At 42.6% G+C, this 15766-nt stretch overlaps 1 protein-coding gene across 10 annotated transcripts in view; it reads right to left on the bottom strand.

The window, feature by feature from the left end:
* LRRTM4 (leucine rich repeat transmembrane neuronal 4) overlaps positions 1–15766 on the bottom strand; it is a 964988-nt gene that overhangs the window by 386001 nt on the left and 563221 nt on the right. For 7 of the 10 annotated variants that reach the window (XM_037886267.2, XM_043536297.1, XM_043536295.1 and 4 more), the window contains 2 exons: positions 5572–5776; positions 1887–3433 (listed from right to left, as the gene is read on the bottom strand). In XM_037886267.2, coding sequence (XP_037742195.1) covers positions 1887–3433; positions 5572–5575 — 1551 coding nt within the window. In that variant the 5' untranslated portion in view covers positions 5576–5776. Of the gene's footprint in view, positions 1–1837; positions 3434–5571; positions 5777–6022; positions 6875–10425; positions 10444–15766 lie in introns of those variants that run through there. The other 3 variants (XM_037886269.1, XM_037886268.2, XM_043536300.1) reach the window with 3 other exon arrangements.

A 15766-nucleotide genomic window follows, 5' to 3' on the forward strand; every position in this document is an offset into this window, starting at 1 on the left:
TGACTCAGCCTTTAATTTTCCATTAAGATCAACTGCAGCATGAAGAAATTATGCCATATAAACACTGTGTTAATTGCCCAGAGAGGACCCACAACTTTCAGTTTGGATGCCATGATTTCACACCAGTATAATTTATTTTCAAACCTAAAATATAGATAGCATCTTCTATGCACTGACGCCATTATAGTAGTTCCTTTGATTTCAATAGGCTTTGAATCATGCCTTAGAGGGACCTAATTCTCCTCCGAGTTACCCTGGTGTAAATAAAAAGGAACGTCACTGAAGTTAATGGAACTACACAGGTATAAAACCTGCATGAGAACAGAATTAGACATTGTGAGTCAAATTGCACTCCCAGTGCCCCCAGTGCAAACCCAGAGTAATTCCATTGACTTCAGTTGTTTTCCACCGGTGTTGCTGGCAGCAGAATTTGCACCTTCTTTCTCAATTACTTTTGATGGCAGTGACGGATGTAACAGGTCATTCATTTTCAACAGGGATCTTGCTCTAAGAAAAATAACCACAAATCACAGCCTTTCACTTTTTCTCATCAGCCTCTTTTAGGCCAACATGTTCCAAAAGCAAGTGGTGATTTTGGATGCCCAACTTGAGACACCATAAAGGGGCGCTATTTCCAGAAAGCGTGGAATAACTAGCCTCTAAAAATCAGGCCCTTGGAAAGTATCTCCAGTTGGTCACCAAAATCACTATCGACTTTAAAAAAAATACTTGGCCTTAATCTTTAAACACGTCTGGTTTTCAAAGAGACTGGCCAAACTGTCTTCTGATTTCAACCTGACCCACTGACGTCAGTGGAAATATGAGGGATGTGAATCAGGCACAATACACACTTAACGTTTTCTGTTCGGGTCTCCATAACAACAATGGGCCACCATTGTTTTAATACCAGTAGAGCGCACACAACATTAAGTTACCAAGTATTAGTTGCTAATAGGACACACTGTAATTGCAGAAATCCTTTTTACCCTGTATAAATGAGCAGCGGTGATCAAAAGCAACCCCCCTTTCTATTTATCCATGTTCAAATAGTTACAGAAAATGTCTGACAGCTCAACTTTAAGCTGACAAAGTTAAAGAACCTGGGAAACAGACAATGATGGCTATTCCTGCCTGTATCTACCGAACACTCAGAACCGAAGTGACACCTGGCGTAAGAGGGTACAACTCTCTTGACCACAATTGAGGCGTATCCACTGAAAGTTTATGGCAAAAATATCAGGCACTTGCAAACGTATCTTTTGACTTGGGTCTTCTTCACGACCCCAGTTCGGCAAAGCACATAAACAAGTGCTTAAATCCATCATTATTCAGCAAAGCAGTTAAGCAGTGCTTAACTATAATGGTGCCATTGTGCTTATGTGGTTTGCTGAATCAGGGACCAAATGTGGAAATGCTAGTAACAAGTTTAAACAGCATCATCTTTATGAGTCCATTTTTGTGATGCGATCTGGCATAAACTCTGATATAAACACTTGTTTAATACTACTAGTCTATCTGCACTCTCTTAAATAGCAGGGGCTTTAATCCCCTCCAATTGGGGAGTGACTCTCGTAAAGCCAATAGAGTTACACCAGTGTAAAAGGGGTACATGCAAGAGGAGAATCAGGCCTCATATGCCTTTAACATGGCTGTTTATTCCAACTTAATCTCATCCTTGAATGAACTTCTCTCAAGTTTAAACTGTTGAAAATAGCCGTCACTTCCCTGATTGTTGTAATTTAATTAAATAACCTTTCACACTGAGCAAACCCAAAAGCAAAAAGGCTCATTAATCTTTCTTGTGATTAGAAACACCTCAAGAGCTTCAAACATTTACCTCTCCTTCTCAGCAGCTGAAATGGTTTTAGGAGGATCATGGTTCATACCTCACATTCCCTGGAGCCAGAGATGGTATATGTGCAGGGCCCAGATCCATTAACAGATACATCCATGGTCTCAGAGTTTGTCGGCTTGTAGTCCACGTAATACTCCTGTAAAGGGGAGTTCATTTGCCTTTCGGACTCTCTGGCCTTTTTCCTGCGCCTCTTCATGAGAGAGTGTTGCTGCAGTTGTTTCATGCTGGCTGGGTACCGCTTCCAAGACACGTAGATAACCAACAGAATCATAGCCACTGAAAGAAAGAGGGCGACACTCCCAGCAATGATTTTATGAAAGGAAACATGCTCATACTCTGGTTCTGCTCCAGGAGTAGGTAAGTCTGGAGAAGGAGTGGGTATCACAGAGGTCATTTGATTGTTTTCCAGTTTGGAAATGGTAGGTTTGGGGATAAAGAGAGGTCTCTGGGGAGTTTTAGGTGGCTGGTATGATCTTTCAGTGACCACAACCTGGATTTCGGCACAGATATTATATGTTTCCACAGCATCGCCCACCTTTTCGCCCTGGATTTGCTTAGGGCCCGCGCATATCATAGTGCTTTCTTTATTTCCCTTGAAATTCTTAAGCCAAGTAACAAGAGGGCAAATGCTTCGAGTACATTCCCACATATTTCCGGACAGAGTGATGGATATTAGCGAGATCCACGCATTGACAGTCTCCTGAGAGATGTTGGTGAGTTTGTTGGAATCCAAGTTCAGCTTTTGCAGGTTGGGCAGGCATTTGAAGGTCCCAGGCTCTATCCCAGTGATGTCATTCCCCGATAAATCCAAGTTGTGCAAGGAACTCCAAGTCCATGTTAGCCCTTGGTTAAGAGACCGGATCCTATTCCATTGCAAATAAATGGAGCGGAGGTTGAAGAGGCGTGGAAAGTGGGCAAAGTTGATCTTCGAAAACTGATTGTGCTCCAAGTGGAGCTCTGTGAGCTTCAAGAGGCCAGCGAAAGCATTACGGGATAAACTCCGCAGACGGTTGTAGCCCAAATCCAGAAAATCGAGATTTCGGCAGTCTTGAAAAACTCTGATTGGCACAGTTTTCAACGAGTTCGACCGCAAGTGCAAGATCAAGAGTTTGCGAAGGCCCTTAAATTGCTCAGATTGCAACACCTGCAACTTGTTGTAAGAAAGGTCCAGATTGCGGAGATTGGGGACCGGGTGAAATGTTTTGTTGTGCAGATGGGTAATTTTGTTGGAGCTCAGAATTAATTCCTTCAGCCGACGGATCCCCTGAAACGCATCCTCGTCCACGGAGCTGATGTAATTATGGTCAAGATAAAGCCATATGAGCTGATTCAGGCCTGCAAACTGATTTGATTTAAGTTTCTGGATGCTGTTGTACCGTAGCGATAAGCCTTGAGACCCTCCAGAAATATTCTGAGGGATATCTCTGAACGCATGCGATTCACAGTACACAATTTTGCCATCACATCTGCAGTTCTTGGGGCAAGCTCGCTGAGCCCCTGCGAGCATAAGAAACAGCACCGTAGGCAGCAGCACGGACACCACACTCATGCCTCTCAGCTGCTTAATTAAATGGAAACCTACAATATTAAAAAGAAGACAAATGTCCAGTGTAAAGCTATTAAAATAAACCATCAGCAGATTACTAACGTCAATGGGGTTTCTGCTAAGGCATTAGTGGTACAGTTAATTTGAAGACAACCCGTTTGGCTCCTTTCTTGCAATGTTCGTTGTATGTCTGTCTGGTGTTTTTTTTTTTTTTTTTTTGAGTTCCTATCCTACCTTCCCTCACACCCCCACTGCTCTTGTTATTCAAATTACTTTTGTGTGATTTATGACCCCTTAGGATGACTGAGAACCCATTTCCTAGTCACTTGTTCTCCTGTACCTCAGCACTCTTCGTAGCTGGTATCGCCTTATCATTAGAAGCTGAGGCTTCAGCAATACACATATTTGTCAAGTCACTGTGCTGAATTCACTGTACAGTACTATCGGAAAAGGAAATGAGACACAGCCTGTGGTAGTTCAACAAGTAAAATGGTCCTTAATAAACCCAACTGCAGGTAAATCTTTCGTAGTCCAATCCCAAACAATTAATATAAAATAAGAGCTACCGCAAGTGGATCAATATATAATAAACTTTGTCCCTTGCCTTTATAATGTGTGTCTGTTGCATAATGGAACATGAGATGTTTCCAAACAGCGTTCTGAATAATACTTCTGAGACTGCATTTCAGTGACTTCTCATTTCCATACATGCACACGCCACACAAACAGAGATGTGTATCTATATCATATAACATTTGTCCCGGACCCAGATATCATGCTGATAGTTACATTAACATGCATATTTCATAATAAAATGATTGTGATTAAAATATATATACACGTGCATATTTATTCACGCTTAGCTTATATCTATAAATGTATAACACTATATATGTGTATATTGTATACACTGTAGGTAAATATATATAAACTTATATAGGAATGTTGCCTTAAGAGCAGCAAAAACTACAAAGTTTAAAGAGTGAAATTTGAATCTGAATCCCTCGCCTCACTGCTGCTGATTTTAATATTTTGCACTTCAGATATCAGATTGGTTATTTGGTATTAATGCTGTTATGCGAGCATAGTCACATTTTCTACATTCTCTGAATAACCATGAGAAGACGTCTCAGAAAATCCAACACACACACACAGAGGCGCACACACTTTCTCAAAGGCTGTAATAATTTTGGGACCACCGGCTCTCCTCAGAGTTGTAATCTTACTCACAATTAGGCTGCTTTCTTCCATCAGAAGAATTTATCTCCTCTACAAATAGTGGCTTTCTTATTTGTGTGCGCGTCTGTCTCTCACACACACAGACACACACATACACTCAAATACTGTGCTGCAGTTATTTGCTTTTATGGTCCAATTTTAAACCAAGAGGCAATCAGTGCAAGAATTCTTAATCCAAAAAGCCCCTGACTATGTGTCTCTGCCTTTCACTTTAATGGCTAGGTTTTTAATTTAAATCCTGATCTTTCACTATTGCTTTTGTGCCAAAAGCAGCCCAGAAATATGTTTGAGCTATTATAGACTGGAGTGAGGGTGGGGGAAATAAACCTGTCACACTTGAAAAAATAAGACTGGCAAATGACTGCTGGAAATCTAGCAGCTACATTAGGGATATCATTTCAGATATCCAGTGAGCCTTTTCAAAACCACCTATACAACAAAATCCATTACCCGTTCCCCCCCTTCCTCCCCCCCCCCCACACATACACACACTCCTCACAAGCTGCAAAGTGTTAAACATCCTTCCTGACAGCCTGCATAGGAGATCTACAGGCTTATTTAATATGAATATAAATCCAGAAGAAATCCTATGTGTATCTCTCATGGATATATATGTGTGTGTGTGTTTGTGTGTGTGTACTTATCTATGTATATAGAGGTGTGTGGGTGGGTTGTATAGATTGTGAATGTACTTTGTACAGTCCCTAACTCACTGCATGCATTTAATTCACTACATATAAAAAGACTGCAGGAGGAAAGAAGGGGGAAACATGATCTAAAAATACAATAGCAAGTACAGTGAGTCACCTGGCAAAGAAATGCACTGCTGCTGTTTAGATTGTTCTCCCTCTTGAACAGCAAATAATCTGACTGAAAAATATACTGCACAGTTGCAACTGTGCTGAGAAGGATACAGCAAAAGTTCACTTACCCATCCTTTTGTCATCCACAGATGTTTCCCCTTTTTCTTCCTCCAGCTGTTTTCTCCTCTCTGTCTCACTCTTGCTTTTGTGTTTTTTTTTTTTTTTTTAAATTGGTCTCCTTTCTTTAAACCATTGCAACCTTCATGTCACAGCACAGCTGCCCGTCACATCACCACCATCCGGCGTGCATGCCAGTAACCCACACAAAGTTCCCTAGAGAGGACAAGCAAGAATTTTGGGGATGAGGGAAGGAAGGGATGGGGAAGGGGATGGGGGTGGGGAAGACAGAACCAGGGATGGGGGTACAGAGGAGATGGGGGGGACCCTAAGCTCTCAGAGCCATTGTGTAAGTCTTTAGAGGACAAATAGCATTAACCGGCAATCTGCACGTAAAAGCAATAGCACACCATGAAGGTAAGCCAACTTCTCTGGGAGGAATAAGAAAATCTTCCCCGGTACCTAGCATCCCTTATTCTGCTGCCTTTTGCCATTCCCAGACACAGCAATCCATCTTCCAGCTCTCCAGTTCTTGAAGCAGACAGGCCTCCTGTGCTGTATAAGACGAGCCCAGTTTAAAAGCTATGCAGGATAGGTTTATCCATTTAGCTGGTCAGGTTTAAAGTGTTTTGTAGCTGTGCTGAGAGGCAGCTCTTGTCTAATTCAGAAGGCTTTCCAGAGAGTGATGATGCTCTGGAGCTTGTTGGTGCTAATGTTCTAGTTTGCGATACACTGAGTGCCCTCCACTGGAGAAAACAGATCGCACATTAAAGGCATGAACAAGTGATCCTGTCATTGCTATGCAGACTTTCCCCTTTCAGAAAAGAAAATTAAAGACACAGATTGCTTCTCCCCCCTCCCGCCCCCTACCCCATCTCCCTGCCTAGATTATTAAATGTTTATGCCATGGTTTTCTTGCAGTGACTGTAAAAGACTAAATAAAACACCTGTTTCCTGCAGATTTAGCAAGCTGCATGCTCTAAAAAAAAAAAAAAAAATCCTTCTAACCTGAAAAATTTTCTTGTGCAAATTATAAATTGTTCTATTTTCTTTATTCAGCAGGAGAAGAGGGGTAGGGGAGGGGAGAGGAGGGGATACTTGGAGATCTAAAATGAAAGTGATTTTAAAGGGGCCAGGCAGGGCCTGTGAAATATACAAATCAATCATCCACATAAAGGGAATTTAATTCGAAGTGCCACATTACAATGTAAATATATTGAAAATATGTTCTCCCCCCCCACCCCCCTTAACTAGGTTAATTGCTTTTTGTCAGAAAAATACAAAGTTCAATATCCAGTGCAGGGATGGAGATGCATAGTTATTTATACTTTATCCCCTGTCCCCATACCTTTTTCAGATTCAAAAGAAGTGTGGTGCAGCAGATAGGGCACTGGACCAGAACTCAGGAGACCTGGTTCCTACTCTCAACTCTGCCACTGACCTGCTGTGTGCCCTTGGGCACATGGAAGAATTAGGGATAGCTCAGTGGTTTGAGCATTGGCCTGCTAAACCCAGGGTTGTGAGTTCAATCCTTGAGGGGGCCATTTAGGGAAATGGAGCAAAAATTGGGGATTGGTCCTGCTTTGAGCAGGGGGTTGGACTAGATGACCTCCTGAGGTCCCTTCCAACTCTAATATTCTATGAATTACTTGCTTATAACACTTCTATGAATCACTTCTGTGACTATGTTTCCCCTCCCACCCTTTGTGTACCATGTCTACTTAGGGCCTCATACACCTTCCATGTAAGGGGAGGGACAGAGTCATAGGGTGGCCCCCACCTGGGGTGCCCCCCCTGTGCCACAGCACGAGGGTGACTGCTTCCGTTTCCCCTTTCTTCTGCGCATGAAAGGATCACAATTTCTCAGTGTCTGATACAAAGCCCGTCTCTGGACGTAATGTCTTGCTGTACATGTTCAGTAGTCCACAGAACCCTCCTGATAAAACCATCCCTCCCAAAATACGACATGTTCACAGCAGTTTTCCATGCCCCCTCCCGGGTCGTTATTTCCAGCTCATCCTCCTGAAAGTGCGTCTCCAGTCTCTTCCCAGGCTCTGCCCTTGTTCTAGGCCTCCACTTTCCAGGCTATCTCCTGAGAGCTCCCAGGTTTGCTTCTTTCTCATGACTCTTCCCCAGCAGCAGCAGCCCCATGTCAGGTCTCCCATGACAAAACACCTCATAGCGTTCCACTGCCCCAGACCTCCCTGCCTGTGAGTCCTACTCCTGCTCAGGGAATCCCTTCCAGGATCAACCCCTTGTTCTGGGCTCAGGTTTCTGCAGCCCCTCCCCACTCAGGACGGCTGTGAGGGCGATTCCCTTAGTGTTGCTCCCTGCCTGGGAGTCCTAGCCCTCCAGCACCAACCCTCTTGTTTTGGGTTCTTTGGCTCAGGAAGGTCAGCAGGCTAGCCGTCCACTGGCTTCCTAGCCCCCAGACCTTTCCAACCTCCTGACATGGGCTCTCTGGCTGAGGAAGGCCAGCAGCCTAGCCATCCACCGGCTTCCTGATAAAGTCCTCTCTCTTCCTGCTCTCTCCAGCTTTCCCCAGAGACTTCCCTTCAATCTCCTGATCTCCACATCTCTCACCTGCCAACCTCCTGGACTGACCCACTCAGTCGTCAGGCTCTTTCCCTTCCCAGGCCCACCAAGTGCCTTCACTTAAGACTAACTGGAGGTCACAGAATATCAGAGTTGGAGTCGGAAGGGACCTCAGGAGGTCATCTAGTCCAAACCCCTGCTCAAAGCAGGACCAATCCCCAATTTTTGCCCCAGATCCCTCAATGGCCCCCTTAAGGATTGAACTCACAACCCTGGGTTTAGCAGGCCAATGCTCAAACCACTGAGCTATCCCTCCCCCCTCAGGTCAACTGAACAGTCGCAGGTGCGCTGGCCTCTTCCCTCTTAAGGACCAGTGTCAGCCTGTAACAGACAAACTCGTGCTATGAGTCAGATTTTCAAAGGAACTCAGCTCCTATTTAGAAACCTACCTAAAACACAGATTTTCACAAGTGCTCAGGGCCCGGTATCCCCCATTGTGACCACTTGCAGACAGATTTTCAAAAGAGCTCAGCACCCAACCTGCAGACCTTTCTGAAAAATCTGGCCACTTATATATGAGGCTGAAAGGGAAGCAAGCTCTTTAGAAAAAAATCTGTCCTCAATTGTAGATACTGAAGTCTTCTGAAAATACTGGCCTACGTGTCTATACAGCACCCAGTACAATGGAGCCCTGATCTTCCCTGGAGGCTCTGGATGCGGCCATTAGCAATTCCACTACTATTAACAATAATAAAATTCAGGTATCTTTCAAACCCTGAGCTCTTTATTCCAGTTTGACTACCGGCTCCAATGGGAATTTTGCCTGAGTAAAAACTGAGGTTCCGATCCTGCAATCAACTCCAGATGAAGTCAAGGGGGGTGCCTCCCTCCTCCTACCCCACCTCCTCACTTCACACAAAGTCAAGTGCAGGATCTATGCCTAATTAAAGATGTCAAGATTTGGCCCTCAGTAACTAGGGATGGGGAAACAGCTCCAGTAAGAACTAGAGATAGACACAAATAAATTTCTGATCCAGACCCAACATCTCAAAGTTCAGGGGAGTTTTGATCCAGGTTTTAATTCTGGCCTGGAATAAAGACATGAGGCGATTTACAAATCTCCTTTCAGGCTCTCACCTTAGATGAATCTTCATTAGCAAATGTTACCATGTTTGATTTTTATCAATCAAGTAAGCTAATCTGATGCTGGGACCCACCCTACTGGATTAATGGTTTAACCATAACAGGTGACATGATGCTACAGACAATTTGTCCATGTCTACACACACAACAAAGTCATGGTCAGCATCATGTTAGCTAACTTCATTGTTAAAGGTCATTTTTAAGCATGATAAACATTTCTAATATAGACAAGGCCACAGTCTTGGGCACTGGGGTTTAGTACATACAATTATCTAAGAAAAATTTATCGAACAGTTTGTCAAAAACTCAATCTAATTTTTTGGGGGGGAGGGTGGAGAGAATGGAGAATAGAGAGGAGAATCTAAAAAGCCTACGAAACTTTCCCCATAGTTTTCATTTTTCTTGATGTCTGTTTTTCTCGCTTTCATATGAGACCAGAAGCCAAACTCCCAGAAGCTGTCACACATTATATTTCGCAATAGAGGTGGTTGGAATTTTTTTTTCCCCGCTGAAAACTTCCACAAAAATGAAAATAATTTTGTTTACATTTTAGATTTCCTTTGAAAAACCCCACCTCGAAAACTTTGGGAATTCAGCCAAAACCAAAAGAGTTTTCAGTTGACAAACAAAATATTTTTGGCCTAAACTAAATATTTTCAGTTTTCTGACCAACAGAAAAAAATCATATCCAAAAATGTCAAGGAAAGCAGACTCTTCCCATAAAAATTTTAATTGAGTCAGAACCCCAATTTTTGACTAGACCTAAAGCCCAGCCCAAAAGGAAGCAAGTTGTATGAGAAAGATGAAAATGCCTGTTTTTATTCCCATTCTATTTAAGTAAACCGAAGAGGTAGAGAGTTTACATAAAGTTTTAGGTACTCAGCTGATCCCAATCCAAATGGCAAGGTTTCTTGCCTGCTGCTATCAGAAATCTGCAGAAATTATCAATACTAATAACCACTGAGCCTGATAACACTGAAATCTACTCTTTATCATCCAGACTGATGACTCTGTATTTGTTTAGTTAAGCTTTTGATCAATATAATAGCTGTGATTAGGGTTTTTTGTCATTCTGTCAGGGCACATGGAGGTTTGGCCTTGAGCCTTTAAACTTAATGGTTTGTATCTCATTTCATAAAGAAATGATAATAATAAACAATAGGGAATAAACAATATATTGCACTTACATGGCACATTACATCTTCAAAGTGCTGTACAGACACTAATAACCCTTACAACATGCCTAGGAGGAGAGAGAAATTTCATCACAAATCTACCAACACCACCACACCTATCACTACATTGCAACTGTCAGCAACTTGGAACTTCGCAGTGACATCAAGGATAAAATTAGATCTGGACAGAAAAATGGTTTTCCTGTCCCACAAGAATTTTTGAGATTTCTGAATAAGTTTGCCACCATGAATTGAAACAAAAAGCTAAAATCTCAAAAATGTTTGCAAACAAACAAATCAAAAAACAGTTCTGTTTGGGTTGACTGAAACATTTTATTGAGATTTTGACATTTTTTGTGTTTTGTTTTTAATTTCTTTTTAGCATAAATGAAGTTATATTTCAAAACAAGATGTCATTTTGGACCAGAAAGAGAACTTTTCCTTTAGAACATGTTGAAACAGCACGATTTGACAATTTCAAAGCCTTTCCCCCTTGTACCAACACTTTTTCGAGTCAGCCAATAAACAAAAACAAAACCAAACCGGTTTTGGAAAAATATTCCTGACTTGTTCTAGGTACACATCCAATTACTTTACCCAAAAAGTGTCAACTCACACTCTGGCTTTGTCTACACTTAAACCACTACAGGGGCACCATCGTACTTCAGCGTAGACACGCCCTGCAGTGGATTTTTCACACCCCTGAGCAACATAGCTGGGCCAACCTTATTTTTTAGTGCAGACCAGGACATAGGCTATATCTACGCTACTGTGGTAAGTCGATCTTCGCTACACAACTCCAGTTACGTGAACAACGTAGCTGGAGTTGAGGTACCTTAGGTCGAGTTACCGTACGGGTCTACACCGCGGGGGGTCAACGGGAGAAACTTTCCCATTGACTTACCTTCCTCTTCTTGTGGTGGGTAGAGTACAGAGGTCAACTGGAGAGTGATCTGCTATCGATTTGGCAGGTTTTCACTAGACCCACTAAATCAACCACCCGTGGATCGATCTCAGAGTCTCGATGCCAGCTGTAGTGTAGTGTATTGGAAAATGTCCAGCGGAGGGCAACAACAAAAATGATTAGGGGACTGGAACACATGACTTATGAGGAGAGACTGAGGGAACTGGGATTGGTTAGTCTGCGGAAGAGAAGAATGAGGGGGGATTTGATAGCTGCTTTCAACTACCTGAAAGGGGGTTCCAAAGAGGATGGATCTAGATTGTTCTCAGTGGTAGCTGATGACAGGACAAGGAGTAATGGTCTCAAGTTGCAGTGGGGGAGGTTTAGGTTGGATATTAGGAAAAACTTTTTCACTAGGAGGGTGGTGAAGCACTGGAATGCGTTACCTAGGGAGGTTGTGGAATCTCGTTCCCTAGAAGTTTTTAAGGTCAGGCTTGACAAAGCCCTGGCTGGGATGATTTAGTTGGGGATTGGTCCCGCTTTGAGCAGGGGGTTGGACTAGATGACCTCCTGAGGTCCCTTCCAACCCTGATATTCTATGATTCTATGACCTAGCCTTAGTCAGATCCATGTGATCTGACTATTGTGAGCGCTTCTTCTCTGACACTCTTACCATTCCTGCCCCGTCCATTCAGAACACAGCTTCTCTGCTCATGTTCACATGTTCAGAACACAGCTTCTCTGCTCATGTTCACATGTTCAGAACACATGTTCTCTGCTCATCTTTCGGATCATGTCATCTCCACACACCTCCATATCCCTCAAATGTCTTTTTCTTTTACTCAGTCAGCTTCAATCCCTTCACCATTCTGTCCTTCCCTGCTTCGCTTTTATTGAGCCTGATGAAAATAACTCCCCCTGAGATAGCAAGAGATATGAGAGTGACAAAGTGGGTAAGGTAATCTCTCTTATTGGACCAGTGAAATAGGCAAGCTTTTGAGCTAAAAAGAGCTCTTCTGAAGATAGTCCAATAAAATATATTACCTTACCCACCTTGTGACTCATATCCTGGGACCAACACAGCTACAACATTGTAAATAACAAAAGATAAGTAAGCCTATGAAGTACCTGGGCCTTCTATCTCTTCCTGACCTCCTTTACAAAAGACAGAATATTTACACAGTATTGCCAATACCCAGTGTTCAAAACTCACAAGTCAGGCCTCACAAAAAAAAAATAATTAATAGAATCATGAGATTGGTTTCAGAATCACCAGACTGAAAAGAAAAATAATACATTTTGGGTTCCTTGTATTTGCCTTCTGGTTCTGAGCCTTTGAGGTGCACTTGAGTCACCTCTTCAAGCTTTTCTCCACAACCACAAAGCTAGGAATTTATTCTTAAAAAAATAATAAAGCTGAGATTGCCACACAGACACCAGCAGCTGGGGCTCTAAAGAAAATACAAAGGGCAAAATCATGACCACATACATTTAATGGAAAATTTCCCATTGGCTTCAGTGAGGCCAGGATTTCACCCTAGATATTTTCAGACCCCAAATTAAATGTTGAGTGCTGGCGACACTGTTTATATTTGGCAAAATTCATGGAATTCAGATTTTAAAAATACCGGGACATGGGAGAAAGAGTTGGTTGGAAAAATGTCTGAATCAAAATGCTTTGGATTTTTTTGTTCTGATTTTTGGAAATTTCAAAACATTTCAAATACCTCCATCAGGTGAGATTTTTTTCAAAGCACCTAAGCACAGTTGGCATCTGATTTCCACTGACGTGCAGTAGGGGTTGTGAATCTCACTCTCTTCCATGCTTTTGAAAATCCCAACCATTTATTGGTTGACAAGTGGAGGGGGGGAAAAAATAAAAAAAAAACCTATCCCCGTTTTTTTTCCTTCATTTTCATATCTCATCAAAAATTCTAAATTCAAAAAATTTCAACCAGCTCAAATAAATATCCAGATTAACTGGCTGTATACCAGTCTTTACATTCACATAAGTAATTTCATGTGCACATACAGAACATACAAAGACTAACTTTGAAGGCCTTGGCCAGATCCTTGTCTGATTCATTTAATAGATTTATAGATTTTAAGCCCAGAAATGGCCAAGGCAATCCTCTACTCTGATCTCATGCATTACAGATGCCAGAGTACCTCACCAGAAATCTCTGCACTGAGCCCATAATTTCCATTTGAGTTATTGGGTGTCTTAAAAAGACATGCAGTCTTGATTTAATGATGGAAAATGATGGAAAATCCACCACATCCTTAGTTAAATTGTTCCAATGGTTAATTTCCCTCAATGTTTAACAGCTTAATAATTTTTGTTGCCCTCCGCTGGACTCTCTCCAATTTTTCCACATCCTTCTTGTAGTGTGGGGCCCAAAACTGGACACGGTACTCCAGATGAGGCCTCACCAATGTCGAATAGAGGGGAACGATCACGTCCCTCCATCTGCTGGCAATGCCCCTACTTATACATCCCAAAATGCCACTGGCCTTCTTGGCAACAAGGGCACGCTGTTGACTCATATCCAGCTTCTCGTCCACTGTAACCCCTAGGTCCTTTTCCGCAGAACTGCTGCCGAGCCATTCGGTCCCTAGTCTGTAGCGGTGCATTGGATTCTTCCGTCCTAAGTGCAGACTCTGCACTTGTCCTTGTTGAACCTCATCAGATTTCTTTTGGCCCAATCCTCCAATTTGTCTAGGTCCCTCTGTATCCTATCCCTACCCTCCAGCGTATCTACCTCTCCTCCCAGTTTAGTGTCATCTGCAAACTTGCTGAGGGTGCAATCCACACCATCCTCCAGATCATTTATGAAGATATTGAACAAAACCGGCCCCAGGACCGACCCTTGGGGAACTCCGCTTGATACTGGCTGCCAACTAGACATGGAGCCATTGATCACTACCCATTGAGCCCGATAATCTAGCCAACTTTCTACCCACCTTATAGTGCATTCATCCAGCCCATACTTCTTTAACTTGCTGACAAGAATACTGTGGGAGACAGTGTCAGAAGCTTTGCTAAAGTCAAGGAACAACACGTCCACTGCTTTTCCTTCATCCACAGAGCCAGTTATCTCGTCATAGAAGGCAATTAGATTAGTCAGGCATGACTTGCCCTTGGTGAATCCATGCTGACTGTTCCTGATCACTTTCCTCTCCTCTAAGTGTTTCAGAATTGATTCCTTGAGGACCTGTGCTCCATGATTTTTCCAGGGACTGAGGTGAGGCTGACTGGCCTGTAGTTCCCAGGATCCTCCTCCTTCCCTTTTTTAAAGATGGGCACTACATTAGCCTTTACATTAATGAGCGGTTATTTATGACCGTCATGTGCACCATGCACCCTATTTCTATAATAGAATGCCCTCGAACACCAAATATAAGCACCCTTCAGACTTTGGAAAAGTTTGGTTTAGATCAGAACTTTGTGGCTCAAGCCCACGACTTGATATTTTCACAGAGTGGTATAATCTGAACAACAACTCAGAAAGGACTATACGCACAGGTATGACCTAAGTGCCTAACCCTGCACCATTCAATCAATAAGAGCTGTGCCATTGTCTTCAAGGGGCACAGGATCAGACTCAAACACTATCATATGTTTCATGTCTGCTTTATTGTCTGGAGCTACTGTAACCCACCTGTGAGGATGTGTTACAGCTCCCCCCCCCCACATTATGCCCATTGAGAGGATATGAATCTGTTACAGCCTCCTCCTGCTACTGAGTCTTGGCTCTTTAGCTCACATAGCAGCTCGTGCTTGTACCTCAGGAGGTCCCTAGTTCAGTCCCACATGTGCTGGGTAAGATGGGTGTCATCATACTAGTACCAGGCGTGGGTGGCATGGAGGAAGCGGTATTTAAATTGACATTGGATGAGGAGAGGAACGCAACACTTAAGCCTTTAGTGCCTGAATGCTCCACCCTCGGTCAAACCATTAGGGAAGGTCCTTGTTTCTAGCTGCTTCTGAGCCTATTTCAAACCAAAACTTTCACTGTTAATGTCACATTCACCAAAATTCATTTTTATTGTTATTTATATTTTTATTTGCAGCTTTTAATTGAAACTTTGCTTACCTATTTAGGCATTTGGGTTTTTTTTTAATTTATAAATTCATTTGATTAATTATAAATGCCTAACCTCAGCTCTAGCTGCTTTTAACACAGCATTTAAGAAGCCCAAGTGTAGCTACAAAAACATAATCCACCGTGACACAAATCTAGCAGCCTATCCTCACCCCTTAACCAAATTTCACCACACACACACGCACACACTTCCATCCTCACATCAACCCCTGAGCACAGATGGTCTGATCCAGAAGTCAGTGATATCAGTGAAAATACTCCCACTTACTTCAGCGGACTTTAGATCAGGCTATAAAAGCATATGAATATAGCTCGTCTTAGAAACATGCCATAAAGCACAACA

This window comes from Chelonia mydas, chromosome 26 (assembly GCF_015237465.2).
Source record: "Chelonia mydas isolate rCheMyd1 chromosome 26, rCheMyd1.pri.v2, whole genome shotgun sequence".
In the NCBI taxonomy this organism is placed as follows: Eukaryota; Metazoa; Chordata; order Testudines; family Cheloniidae; genus Chelonia; species Chelonia mydas.